The sequence below is a fragment of the Oreochromis niloticus genome, linkage group LG22 (assembly GCF_001858045.2).
Source record: "Oreochromis niloticus isolate F11D_XX linkage group LG22, O_niloticus_UMD_NMBU, whole genome shotgun sequence".
Lineage (NCBI taxonomy): Eukaryota > Metazoa > Chordata > Actinopteri > Cichliformes > Cichlidae > Oreochromis > Oreochromis niloticus.
The window spans coordinates 34,542,446-34,556,919 of NC_031985.2; the positions used below are offsets into that span (position 1 = coordinate 34,542,446).

Here is a 14,474-nt window from a genome sequence, read left to right on the forward strand (position 1 = left end):
TAAAGTAGTGATGCTACTTAACATCTACAGATGTCCTGGACAACACAAATCATTATTAAGGACCATGTTTGATTTAGTCGCTACAGAGACATCAGGTGTTCTGATATGTGGTGGAGACTGAAATGTACAATTACACCCTACCTTGGACTCCTCAAACCTATCAAAAATCGAAATCCTGAATCTCTTAGTACTAAAACAATTTGGAATCAAAGAGCAGATCATAGGTTGTTTGAAATTGCTGTACAGTCGTCCAACTGTCCGGATAAAAATTAATGGAAAACTGTCTAGGACTATTACGCTTGAAAGAGGATGTCTTCAGAGGTGTCCCCTAAGCTTTACTTTGTTTGCAGTCTTTATAGAGCCCCAGTTCAATAGATTAGAGAAGACAAGGAAATCGAAAATCCGGACTCTAGCCTCCCTAAATTGATGACTCGTCTTAAACAATTTAGCAAATACTCGGGTTACATATTAAATATACAAAAAAACCAAACTCTAACTTACATCTAAGTACCAAAATAAAACATACGTAAAATGTATAATTTCAAATGGAATACTAACAAACTGACATATCTTGGAGTCACCATAACATAGGATTTGACAGAAATTTATAACTTAAATTATAACGCTATCACACAAAATATAAAAGTGGATTCAGGAAGATGGGCACCTTTGTATGGCAGAATAGAAATTGTGACCATTTTTTTTTTTTCACAATTTTTCACCGTCTGTTGTTTCTTTTTCAGTCCCTGCCAATTGAAATCCCCCCCAGAACAACTTAATGAGTGGAAAAGAATGATCTCACAACTTATTTGGCAGGACCCCAGGGTACAACTTAAGACTCTACAGTTACCAAAAGACCAAGGTGGATTGTCTTTACCTAACCTGGAGGACAATTACAATTACAGCTTCAGTACTTGGTTAGACTTTGTGATGGTAGATACGAAGCAAAATGAAAATATTTGGAACTTACCCAATTAGACAGTCTTTATTGGGCGATATAAGCCTACAGGAAAAACACGTGTAAACCGAGTACATTAAAGTAGCTTTAAATATAGGGATTAAAGAAGGTAAAAAATAATCATTTAGAAAGGAAAATGCGAACACTAAGATGGGTAGGATATGATACAGACTTTACACTAGCACATTTGGATGTGGTGTTTAGAGAATGGACTTGGAAGGGTATTACAGCATACTGTAAAATCACAGCCAAAATAGACGTGGGCAGATTCTTACCACTCAGTGAAACTTACAGGTTAAATAAAACAGCTTTTTATAAACAATTGAGACACAATTTTAATAAAAATAATAAAGTTGTAAGGGAGTGAGTGCCTCATTGACATATCTGTGAACACCTAGAAAGGTAAAGTACATAAAAGGCTGATCTCTAAACTATATTCATGTTTACAATCATTCAGGAAGCACTACACCCAATATGTTAAGACCAAATGGGAGAAAGAAGCAGATATCACACTTACGGATGAAGACTGGTTAAATATTTGTAAGACAAACACCAGCACGTCAAGCTCCCCTCTTTGAAGGGAATATTCCTGGAAGAATTATGTTAGATTTTTCATTAACCCTAAAAATAAACCACTACAGAATAGCAAATCTGAATCTGGTAACTGCTGGAGACAATGTGGCAACACTATGGCTGATCACTATCACATATTCTGGACCTGTCCCGCTATTAAATCTTATTGGAGAGAGAAAACGAGGATTAAAAAGGTGAAAGATATTTGTGAAATGGAAAACATTTACCTTTTCTCTCAGACTCTGTAAAGAAAAAATTCAAAGATATGGTCATACAAAATTATCTTCCCATCTCAATCTCTTTTCATTTAACTTTATTTCCTGGACCTTTTTTAGTGCTCAACTGGACTTTTCTCCATTTTGTGCTGAATGGGCATTTGTGTAGACACATACAACAATATGTAAAAGTTTGTATGTATCCACATGTAGGTATCTGAAGGTGTGTGTATATGTATGTAGGTGTGGGTGTATGTGTACAGTATGTGTGTATATATGCACATATATGAAGGCGCAAGATGCACTGTGTATTTCTAAAGAAAAAAAACTTAATAAAATTAAAGTTTGAAAAAAAAGCAGTGGAAGTGAGCGAAGGTAGGGGCAAAGATTAAATGGCGGAAGTTGAAGAAAAATAAATGTTACACAGAGTTCACGGAGGAGGTGAAACAAGCTTTTGGAGGCAGGTAGAGTTAACAGAGGACTGAGTAGTGAGAGGAAAGAGGACAAGGAGACTTAGTGGAGGAATGAGGAAGTACAGGAGAGTATTCAAAGAGGTTAGCAAAGAAAAAGTGGGATAATTAGGGAGATGAAAAAAAGTAGACAGAAGTACACAGGCTCAGTGTGTACAGCAAAGGTAGAAAAAGCTTATCGTGACCTGTATGGGAGACTGGACACCAAGAAGGGAGACTGGCTAGACAGAGAGACCAAGCTGTTTCAAGGATTGAAATGTACTAACAAGTGAAGTGGGTGTGATGTGATGTGATGTAAGCAGTACATTGAGGAGATGATGAATGAAGAAAATGAGAAAGGATGACAGTTAGTGAATGTGATGTGATGTATGCCTTGAAAGTGTTGATGGAGAAGTTTAGAGAAGGTCAGAAGGAGCTTCACTGTGTCTTAGGGGTCAGAGGGATCAGATGATTAGCTGTTCAGAGAGGAACTGTGGTAAATGGTAAATGGCCTGTACTTATATAGCGCTTTTCTAGTCCGTAAGGACCCCAAAGCGCTTTACATATCCAGTCATTCACCCATTCACACACACATTCACACACTGGTGATGGCAAGCTACGTTGTAGCCACAGCCACCCTGGGGCGCACTGACAGAGGCGAGGCTGCCGGACACTGGCGCCACCGGGCCCTCTGACCACCACCAGTAGGCAACGGGTGAAGTGTCTTGCCCAAGGACACAACAACCGAGACTGTCCGAGCCGGGGCTCGAACCTGCAACCTTCCGATGACAAGGCGAACTCCCAACTCTTAAGCCACGATCGCCCAAGTAAGTAAGGAGTGGCAGAGAAGTACGTGATGGTGGTGCAGGACATGTATGAGGACAGAGACAGTGGTGAATTGAGTGGTAGGAGTGAAGGTGGGGGTGGGATTACATCAGGTATGCTCTGAGCCCTTTTTGTTTACTGTGGTGATGGACAGACTGAGAGATGAGGTCAGCCAGGCGTCTCTGTGGACTGTGATGTTTACAGATGACGCCGTCATCTGTAGTGAATAGTGAGCAGGTGGAGGAGAGCATGGAGAGGTGGAGGTATGCTCTGGAGAAAAGAGGAGCTAGTAAGAGGAAAACAGAACACATGTGTGAGAATGAGAGGGAGACAGGTGGACACGAAAGGAGTATAGTCAGTGAAGGTGGTACAACTACCATTATGAAAACATGACCAACTTTATAGAGATTCCATTCTCTGTCAGACACTTCCTGTCACCTGTAGCGTTCTGTGCTATGAGCAATAATGGGGAGATGCTGTAGTACTACAACTGCGTGAATCCTGAGTAGAAGCTGTCCTCTGCTGTCCTCTGCGGCTCTGACCTCGAGTCCTCCTGGCCAGCTAAATGCACTTTAAGGTGCCCATTAAGCGAGCGTTTGGCCTGGAAACTCTTCCCACAGACCCTACAGGTGTATGGTTTCTCCCCGGTATGGATCAGCATATGTCTCTTAAGGTCCACATCCTGCATGAAACCCTTCCCGCATACCTGACACAGGAAGCGGCGCTCCTTGTTGTGGAAGCGGACATGTGTGTCCAGGGTCTGTTTTTGGGTGAAGCCTTTCCCACACAGGCTGCAGGAGAACGCCCGCTCACCTGTGTGGATTTTCAGGTGTGTCTTCAGGTTGCCGCTCTGGTTGAAAGCCTTCCCACAGAAGCTGCAGCTGTAGGGTTTCTCCCCAGTGTGGATCCTCAGGTGCATCTGCAGCGCCGATTGGCCCGGGAAGCACTTCCCGCAGATGCTGCAAGTGCCACCAGCCTCGCGGTGGGAGCGCAGGTGGGCAGCAAGGCTGTCAGAGGACTCATAATGGTGTCCGCAGAGTCCACAGCGGCAGTCCGTGTCTTGCAGGTGAGTCGCAACGTGTTTTACTAACAGGGTCTTCCTATCAAACGTGTCACCGCAAACTTTGCAGCGGAAGGACGGTACTGAAGTGCGGCTCCTCTTAATTCTGAGGCTGTCATTCTTCTGATGAGTTGTCATGTGTTGCCGCAGACTGTTCCGTTTACTGAACTCCTCACCACAGACACTGCAGGTGTGCACCGCTGAGCTGCTGTGCTCTTCCATGTGGCGCTCCAAAGAGCTCATGTGACAGAAGGCACGGCTGCACTCTTTACATTTGAAGGCTTTCTCTTCTGCGTGGACACGCAGGTGTGACGTCAGGTTGCCCTTCTGACTGAACTTCTTGCCACAGAAGTTGCAGCTGTACGGTTTCTCTCCCGTGTGCAACCGCACATGCATTTCCTGCGCCAGGATGGAATGGAAGGTTTTCCCACAGAACGAGCATGTTTTGCTGTTGTCCTGGTGCATCTGCAAGTGAGCTTTCAGGCCATCGGCAGAGTCCAGGCACTCCCCGCAGTAACCGCAGCGACACTCTGGATTGCTGGCACAGGTGTGCAGGACATGTTTGAGTAGGAAGCCTTTCCCTTGCAGTGCCCGCCCGCACACGTGGCAGCTGAAGCTCTGAGCTAGACTCGAGGGCCTCCGGTTGCTTGTGATGCTGAGCGCCGGACGGCTACGCTTCTTCCTCCTCAGAGGCCTGAGAGTCCGCCTATGTTCAATCCAGTCACTGTCCGGGTCTCCATCGCTGCTCTCAGAGAGGGGTGGATGGTAGGATGGCGAGGGCGAAGGAGGTGATGATGGACAGGAAACATTGCTGCCATCGTGCTCCTTGGGGTCGGAGGGATTCTGGTCTGTGGGGTCGTTTGGGTCGTACAGTGTCACTGACTGAAGAAGATCTGAGGAGGAAAACAACAGTTGTCAGCACCAGTCAGATCAGAACACCCAAGATGCACCTAGTGATGTCTGAGTTATTGCAGCTAGGGCTGGGCAATATGAGGAAAATCTAATATCACGTTTTTTTTGGGAGCTACATCTCGATACACAGTATATATATCATGATATGTTAAGTAACCTCCAAAAACAAATGTTATTTTCATATAGTGCCCAAAATTGCACTGTATACTCATTCAAATCGACAATTTAATTTTTTTTTCTAATTTAATACAAAAAATCAGAATGAATTGAAATATTTTATTTTAGCCAGTTACACACAGAGGTATATCACAAGTGACTATACATTACAGTATAGGTATGTCCCAATTCATAGGCCGCATACTTCAGAGGACCTGGCCTTTACTGTCTACGTGGGCCGGGTCCTTTGAAAGCCAAGTAAGCCAGAAGTGCGAGGTTGTGAAATGGGACGGTCTAGCCTTCAGATTTGCGTCACCAGCTGTCGCGGTGGAGTTGAATAAATTCAGCCATCTGCTCCATGCTCGCTAATATATAACATGACATTGGAGTAAATTCTCGACCATCTCACACTTCTGTTTAATCATTTCCTGTTTGACGTTTATTCAGCTGTGTGAAAACTAGAACTTTAATCTCAGCTAAACCAATTTACTCAGCAACAAATAAAACACTGAAAAAAGGACCCGACCCATCCTTAAAATCTGGGGAAATGAAGGACACATTTGTTGGCCTCATTTGGAGCAGCCTTCAAATTATGACAGCTTTTGTCGCTTGGCTGTGACATAATCGGCCTTCAAATCCGGCCTCTGAAGGATGCGGCCTATGAATTGGGACATACCTTATGTCTCTTTCTGTGGTCAACAATAGACCTTTAACAAACAAAAGATCATAGAAACAAAAAAGTACATCAAGCAATAAATTCACGAGACAATAAAACAATTGAGATGAAAAAGGCGCTCTTTTGTGCTTATAACATGTAAAAATTGTAAAATATCAAATGTGATGACCTCAAATTACAGAAATAGAAGTCTAGAGAGTGACCAAGAACATTCATAGGTAATTGCAGCTGGTTTATTTAACATTTTCTTTAGTGTGTGAGAAGACGCTGACATGTGGAGTTTAAAATTTTTTTAATTTTGCAGTGGATGACTTTTCAGCTGGTAGAATAAATTTGTGGTACTGCTACCTTTTGCGGCAATAGTTTTATGGCATGTCAACATCCTCCTTGTGACATCCAAGTGACAGCGACTCTCATTCCCTCGCTCATCTGAAACTCCCGTTGTCGCCATATTTTTTCCTATCTGGTAGTATATAAACATGCATGCTCAGCACAGTGTGTCAGGTAAAAAATTTTCCAGTTGGGAGTGGGGATTAATGTTGCATTTGCAGCATGTGGGCAAAAAAACAAACAAACCACAAAAAAAAAAAACTTACAGTGAGTTACATGCAGACACTCTAATATTTTCATGGCAATTTATACTCGATCATTACGATACAGTCATTTTTAACCATCATACGTGGAAAAACTTGTGATAAATTGAGTATATTCAATATATCACCCACCCCTAATTACAGCATTGTCATTGTGTGTGTGTGTGTGTCTGTCTGTGTTTTGAGATATTTTTTGATCCATTTCCTCAGAGGCCGCTTTCGAAAATTAAAACGTACTGAATGAGTGAGCTTGTTAGATGAACGTTAGACTGACTCAATGCTCCATCCAGTGGTGCGAACCAGTATTACAGTAACTACAGTAACTCTGACCCCAGTGGTTCGTTCTTCATATTCTGTTTTAGTTACATTTAGTTACAAGGTTTTCAACTCCTTTTAAACACTGGCATTTTAATTCCTTTAAACTGATTTTATTTAAGATAAATCCTGACATCGGCTGGATGAATGCTTTCAGATGTAATGCAGATCGAAGCACCTTTATTTCCAGGTGTTACTCAGTTTGTCCAATCCAACAGATATGATAATGCCGAAATGCCAAGAAGTGTTTAGTCTACAGAGGGTCTTTTATTTTGAAAGAAATAAACTGGATTGTCTGTGCTCTTCCCGCCCTCCTCATCTGTTTGGTGCAGATCAATGCAATTTACATTAACATATGGACCATTTTCACCCCAGAGCCCCTAGAATCACCAGCTTTGGTCTGAGCATGTGCGATCCGATTCCTTTATTTGGAAAAAATGAACACAGAATCAGGCTGTGTGGTTTGTGTTACACTGACACGGAAGCATCTTTAATTTCTGACTTAACCTGCTCAGATTTCCGGGCTGCTTGGAACATCAAACATGCATCATATCCGCAGAGCAGATATGATGCATGTAATACATTAGATATATATTAAACGGTTCGTTTAATATATATCTAATGTATATTTTTTTAAGATTAATGTTGTCATGATGATTCTGAAATACTCTAATGCACATACCTGCACACTGCTCAGTCGCTTTAATCTCAGCCGTCCTCTGACTGGCTGTTTGCACAATGGAGGCATTTCCTGTGTGTAGAAGAACCTCGGAGTTAAACCAGAGGAGAAACAACACACAGCAACAAACACACTGGATAATAATATAACAATATGTACATAAAAATCCTAAAATCTGTCGCACCAGCAAAACTACACATTTTAAAGCCCATCTATCAGATGACTGACTCATGAGTGACATTAAAAATCCACATCAGAAAGCTTAAAATAATCTACAGAATGTTTTTCCATGAAAAGCAAAGACATGAAAACTTTCATGTTTTAACCTGATGGAGATCTCCTCCTGTTCTTTAAAGTGGGCCCTTTTTAAAGAATTTCAAACTCCCCACGGTTCTCAAAGCTGCTCTGCTCAAAGCAAAGCTGTTGGATCTTTTTAAAAATAATGCAGCAGCATCGGGAGCTACTCTACCTCCAAATGTATCTCACCGACTGAGATTTCCTGAGCACACCTTAGTGCCGTCCTGCCTGAAAGGTTAGGTTTGTCTGCAAAGAGAGCAGAAGACCTAGAAACTAATCAGATTGATCAGCAGCAAGTGAGTCACATGAGCGGGTAAAAAAGTAAACATGGACAGAGGTTCACCAAGTTGCAACAAACTGTGTCTACAAACCGTGGGGCAATTTCAGAATAATGTTCCTCACTGTGAATATCTCACTGTCTACATAATATCATCAAAAGATTCCAAGAATCTGGATAAATCTCTGTGCACAGGGATTTTGTTATATATGGTGTAGTAGGGACAACAAAAATAATAATAACAATAATTATTATAATTATTAGTAGTAGTAGTAGTATTCGTAAAAACTTGTTTTCTTAAAACAGCCAGGCTTTCAATTGTTCATACACATGGTGAGAAGAAATTCTACGAAAAAATCTAAGTATGACAATATCGCTGAATCGTTAATGTGTGTGAAATGTTCATGCGCATGATTTCCACATAGATCTGTGCGTGTGCACTGTTGGTAAATGAGGACCACAGCCTGTGAAGAAACAGCGCCGTCTCCTCGGAACCAAAAAGCGTTTAAAGTGGACTGAAAAGTGAAAGGAACAGCTGATAACCCTTATATGGAGAATGTGTGTTACACGTGCTGGCAAGGTAAAGCAGTGTCAGTAAAAGCATGAGCCCTAACAGACTGAAATCGTATTTCTGCGGTGGCGCTTACACTGAACCTTTATGACCGATGAGACTGCAAAAGTTTCTTAATTCGAAGATCAAATATTTCAGAATTCTGGTGACTGAAAAAAAGAGAACGATCAGCTGCGTCTCCGTGGAGCCAGTAACTCATAAATCGGTGACAATAACCAGCTGGTTAGCCCATATCGAGGGTCCTGTTTGAGTTCTGCTTGGCTCCTGTTTGCGTTTTGCGCGACACTGACCTGCCGCTTGCAGCCGGACTTCGGGCTTGAGCACGGCATCGAGTAGCCTCCTCTGGCGGAAGATCTCCCGCTCTGAGCGCTCCACTCTCTCCTGGTACTCCGCCACGGTCTCCTCCAACAAAGCAACGATCTCCTCCGCGGCCGCCGTCAGCCGCTCGGTCAGCAGCGCTCTCAGCTCCGGGAGCTCGGCTGCTTCTTCTCCCTTCTCCAGCCGCAGCAGGAAGTCTTCGGCGGCGGCGCTGATCCGCTCGTGGACCGACACCCGCAGCAGCTGCACGGTGCACATTCTGCGGCTTCTCCCCGCCGGGAGCCTCCGGGACAAAGAGAGCCAGTGGGAAGGTAAACACGCTGTGAGTTCCGCGTCGAGGAGCGCGGTGCGGAGAGAGCGAACAGCGCCCCTGCTGAAGCGGAGGCTGAGTCAGAGGAGAGTTCCGGAGTCTCCTTGCTACTTTCTGGTTGTGAGGGACATTTTTAGCCAGAAGTAAACCGCCGTAAGTAAGCAGCTGAAGCTGGAACAGATCAAAAAGCCCTGAGAAAAAGGTTGCACATTCAGTGATAGCAAACCATGGTTTACTCCGAATCTCAGCAAGGTCATTCAGCTGCCTCATTCAGTCCAGCTGCCTGACTGACAGGTAGCAGCAGCTGGGGCTGAGGAGCATCACAATACCACAGACAGACCATCAGCACCGGCCTGCCCCAGGGGTGTGTTCTCTCTCCACCCTCTTCTCCCTCTACTCAAATGATCGCACCTCAGGAGAACCATCTGTGAAACTCCTGATCCAGAACAATGCCAAGTACATGTGCAGACAAGAGGTGATGCAGTCAGAACCTGAAGCTGAACCCACTGAAGACTGAAGATGTCAGTAGACTTTTTGGAGAGAGTCTAGGGGCAGGGGGAACTGTGCTGCTGCACAGGTTTCTTGACACAGCTGTTCCTGCTTGCTAGAGCTCATTGGATGGAGTCAGGTTGTTAAATTAAGACTGTCAGTAAAAACAATTCTTGTTATTTTTAGTTTTCTTCCATTTTCTGTGTCCTCCTGCAAGTCTTTTGGCCTTTGTTCAATCAGCCATTTCCTCCTCTCGTCGGACTCCAGCTGTGTCTCTGTGACATTCACTTCAGGGGCTGCCTCCTTCCTACAGCCTTGCAGGGCTGTGCAGAGACGTTTATAGGGGCGGGTGCTCAAAGCTAAAAAGGGGCACACTGAACCAGGCTGAATAACAACAACACACATTCATCAAGAATCTAATATGGGATCGCATCATACTATATGACTGTTGTGAGGCAAAGCAAACGTAGCTTATGTTTTACCTGATGGGTACAATGTTGCTGTTGAGGGGTTGCTGCTGCTCCTGCTGCTGATAGTGCTGGAGGGCAGGGCTGTGTTGATCTGAGACTGTAGACATTAAAAAGTCCATAGGAGAGATGGTAGCTGATTAAACAAGTGTCATGAGATAATAACAAAATGCAAAGATTGGTGAAAGCGCTTGGAACCATAAGGCAACAAAAAACTGAGAAATAAACTAGACCCTGCCTGTGAATCACTCTTTGCCTCTCTTCCTCCTTCCATCCCCTCATTTCATCTATCACTCTCCACTTGCTGTCCATCTGAGAACAAGGCACAACTTGCTATTGCAATAAACTATTATTTAATTATCCACACTTAACAACTCTTACACTTAATCTATAATAAAATGATGACAGAAAAATGTTATAGAAGCAAAACATTTCAGTTGTGCTTATTATTATTTTTATACTGGAATACCTCTCCAACAACTGGTACATGTGTTAATGTTACCTGTGCTCTTTGTAATCCAGCTGCTGAGGGATCCACTGCCTTTAGTAGCCTCACACAGCTCCTACTGTTTCCTCCTCGTGTCCTTACCAGCCATGTCTGGACAATGTTATATCATGAGTAATAATTCAAAAATCCATATACATAAAACACACACGTGCATGCACACACAGTGACATTTTAGACCTTCTTCAGAATACTGTATATACTGTGGGCACAAGTTTCCATCATGGTGCTGATCCAGAATCCTTCCCTTATTATTTATTACTAGAGCTACAATAATAAAGCAATGAGGGGAAAAAAGTAATAAATATGAAATAATGTATTTATGATGATTCCATTTGTTTCACTATCCACTGTGTGCAGGGAGAAAGCTTATTACATTTTTAAACTGTAGAGATACAATAATTTTGCTGCTGTAAAATCAGCATTTTGTCTTATTTAAAATATCAATCTAATATAATCTGTTTCTTAATGTATGTTCTTTAAAATACAGCGTGTTTTTTTAAATATTATAATTCTAATAATGCATAATTATGTGGACATGCATATTAGATCGTTTTTTAGTGAAATATAATCCCTCCAGAAAGGCAGGAAAAGCCCTGTAACTTACTTTAAAACTAAATATGTTCCCTAAAACGGTGGACAGAGCTACAGACCCATGACAGCCTTACCCAGTGAGCCAGCAGCTATGACCAGCACTACTTGTGCAGTTAATAAAAGGACAGGTAATGTTTGTCGCGCTGTTACACACACAGCACGCTCATTTGTTTCAGTTCGTCAGTTGCCACAAGACAGCTTACCAGCGTGTACGTGATAAGCTAATACTCCTGTGTGCTTTAGACTACAGTGTGCGCTGTACACCTACTTACTGGTTTTGTCGCATCAGTCTGTGTGTCTGAGGTAATTTGTGTTTCTCCTACAGCTCCGGACCGCAAAAAATGCGCGTGCTCTTTGTGAGCTCGTTCCCGGCTCGTAACCAGCGCGTTCTGCCGTCAAGGGCGATCATTGGTTAATGGTGATCATGTGACTGATGCAAGCCAGATCCTTTTATTTAGCAAAACTGTGATTAATAGTTAAATATTATTGTTGAGGGGCACAGACAGGACTCCACACGCACACACACATTTAAAAAAAAAAATTAAAAATTAAAAAAAAATTGCCTCAACAAAAGGGCACTTTGGGCACCCATCAGGAAAGGGGCGGGTGCTCAAGCCCCTTCCGCCCCCCCCCTCTGCACGTGTCTGCAGCCTTGTGAAGAACAAGTTCAAAGTATTTGAACTTTAGACTGATGTACTGCAGAACTACTTACTTACATTTCTCCGCTGTTAGAGACTCTCAGTGAATCCATCAGAACAATGGATTAAAATGTTCTTATACACAATAGAAAATTCAAGCAAAACATTAATGGAATAATGCAACTGTCCATATGATACCAGCTTTAGAGTTAAAAACAACAACAACAACAAAAACCCTACACACACTGGGCTGAACATAAGACCCTCTACAGGATGTCATGTCACCCTCAACTCTTTGTTTCTAGTATATTTTTGTTTGTTTTTCAAAGAGAAACTTCATTTATAAACTTCAGCTAATGCAGACCTTCCCAAAGTGTGGGGCCCGCCCCCTAGGGGGGCGCAGAGACATGGCAGGGGGGGCGTGGTATGAAAAGGAAAAAAACAAAACGCTTGGACACTGCTAGCACTGGGCGCCTACAGAAACGCAAAGCAGGAGATGAAGCATAGCTGAATATGTTTCCAAACCAAATTCATTCTAAGCCAAAGATTAGAAAATATGGTGAAGCATATCTTCCCTTTGGTTTCACCTGCACAAGTGCCAAGGTAGGTCTCCCCTGCAGAATTGGTTTTCCCTTCGTTGGGAGCAGCACTGGGCTCTCCAAATCACGGACAAACAGTATCCCACATTCTTGATTTTTAGTTCACAAACACTTGTTGTAATGACCAACTACTCCTGACATTTTGGAGATGTTAGCTCTTTATACAGTAAAGTTACAGCGGGATAAAAATAATATCAGGCTCATTCGGCCACGATTTGTTCCCCCGGTTCAAATCACGGACAAACAGTATCCCACAGCTGTTCATGTTTTTAAACCCATTTTGCACAGAGAGGCATTTTTTGAAAAATGTATTGATAGCAATGTTGAATATTATTACACTGGAAAAAAACAACAACAACTACACGTAAAATAATCACACCGTGAGGCCTCTGCCTTTCTAACTGGACGGACAGTAACTGCGTGTAAAACCTGAGGATAGTCAGATTAACATTTCGTCTCTATCTGCCATTCTGCAATTCATCTCATGTAAACAATAACGTGGCGGACAGCGTGACGTGAAAAAAGGCACATACCTTTGACGTTGTGTGACGAACTCTGTATTCCTCGTCCACACGTAAACGCAAAAAAGAAGTTTTAAAAAATCTCCGTTTTCGGTGATTCGAAACGCCGTTTACTTGTGGACGAAAGGTCCAAACGCACAGAAACAGCTGCGTTTTTAAAAATACCCATGTAGGTGCGGACGTAGCATAAAAGAGTTAGTTTATTTTACTAATACCTATAATTTATTGCAGATTACTTGTATTTGCTTAATTGTTTACGAAATGTTTGAGGTGTGAAATAAACCGCTATGGAGCAAAATATGGGTGTGTGTGGTTGGAGGATGTGTTAGTGCGTGTGCGTGTGCACGCGCAAGGGTGGGTGGGGGGGCGCGAACATTTTTCATGTAAAACAAAGGGGGGCCCAGCAAAAAAAGTTTGGGAACCACTGAGCTAATGGATCATGGTTTTTAAATTAATGAATAATAATGACTGAAGGCAGCTCAGGTCTGAAACCAGTGCATCAGCTGCCCATCTGTGGGTCCACCAGCCATAGGTGTTTGGTGCTCTGTGGATAGATACCGGTTAGGATGAAGACCCTGGCAGTCCAACCCTTAGTTAATGAATCTGGCCATTGGGGCATGGAAAAATCAACTGTCTGCTGAGGTTGAGAGACCTAAAGAGAGCTAGATGTTGTGAAGTTCACCTTAATGCACAGTTTGGGTACTATAACGAGTCTTCTGGAGAGGGATTTGATAACACTCTGGAGTTGCCATGGTGAGAAATGGCAGGCAAAATGGTACTTTCTAAATGAACACACGCACACACCTTATTATTTTTATATCACATCTTAGGAAAGCTGAATTCAATTAGTCTAGCCAGAAACCCATACCTCATTACTGCCACACCTGTTCTCAATAAAGAAATTACTTAAATATCACCTGCCTGACAAAGTGGAGTACCAAAAGATCCTCAAAAGCCAAACGCTATGCTGTGATCCAAGGAAATTTAGGAACAAACGAGAAACAAAGTAACTGAGATCTTTCACTCTGGAAAAGGTTATAAAGCCATTTCTAAAGCTGTGGGACTCCACCGAACCACAGTGAGAGTCATTATCCACATATGATGAAACCATCATCTTATATTGTAAAATAAACACCTTCCAATAATACAGAGAAACCACAACAGTCATATTAACCCCTATGAGCAAGCACTTTGGCGACGGCGGAAAGGAAAACCTCCCTTTTACCAGGAAGACATCTCCAGCAGAACCAGGCTCAGGGAGGGGCGGCTATCTGCTGCAACCAGATGGGGTTAGGGGAGGAAGACAGGACAAAGACACGCTGTGGAAGAGAACAAGAGATTAATAATAACTAATAATTAGTCATTATTAATTAATAATTAATAATAAATAATTAGTTGGTTTGTTTAAAGGACCCAAACATTTGTTAAGGATCACTGTGGTACAATAAATGCACACAATTTTTAATATTCCAGTTAC

At 42.7% G+C, this 14,474-nt stretch overlaps 1 protein-coding gene and 1 long non-coding RNA gene across 3 annotated transcripts in view; one reads left to right on the forward strand and one right to left on the reverse strand.

Annotated features, from left to right (window-relative positions):
* The window catches only part of LOC106098122 (uncharacterized), a 6,455-nt gene extending 4,208 nt beyond the window's left edge, over window positions 1-2,247 (forward strand). Inside the window, exon 3 of the long non-coding RNA XR_001224234.3 lies at window positions 1-2,247. This exon is cut by the window's left edge and continues 938 nt beyond it. This is a non-coding gene — a long non-coding RNA (uncharacterized LOC106098122).
* Window positions 2,248-2,903: 656 nt separating this feature from the next.
* Window positions 2,904-10,046, reverse strand: LOC102078020 (gastrula zinc finger protein XlCGF57.1). 2 transcript variants are annotated; one of them, XM_005450691.4, is made up of 3 exons: window positions 8,847-10,042; window positions 7,415-7,483; window positions 2,904-4,973 (listed from the first exon to the last, which is right to left on the reverse strand). In XM_005450691.4, exons 1-3 carry the CDS (start codon window positions 9,130-9,132, stop codon window positions 3,505-3,507), a joined length of 1,824 nt encoding a protein of 607 aa, XP_005450748.1. In that variant the 5' UTR covers window positions 9,133-10,042; the 3' UTR covers window positions 2,904-3,504. The 2 variants fall into 2 exon arrangements, with proteins under 2 accessions (XP_005450748.1, XP_005450749.1); XM_005450692.4 differs by lacking the exon at window positions 7,415-7,483 and having other exon boundaries at window positions 8,847-10,046.
* Window positions 10,047-14,474: the final 4,428 nt, after the last annotated feature.

Bases quoted from the DNA above. Each gene is read 5' to 3' on its own strand.
- LOC102078020 (XM_005450691.4), bottom strand. From the start codon at position 9,132: ATGTGCACCGTGCAGCTGCTGCGGGTGTCGGTCCACGAGCGGATCAGC. The intron at 7,484-8,846 runs GTCAGTGTCGCG...TTCTACACACAG, and splicing joins AGTCCGGCTGCAAGCGGCAG to GAAATGCCTCCATTGTGCAA. The intron at 4,974-7,414 runs GTATGTGCATTA...TTTCCTCCTCAG, and splicing joins AGCGACTGAGCAGTGTGCAG to ATCTTCTTCAGTCAGTGACA.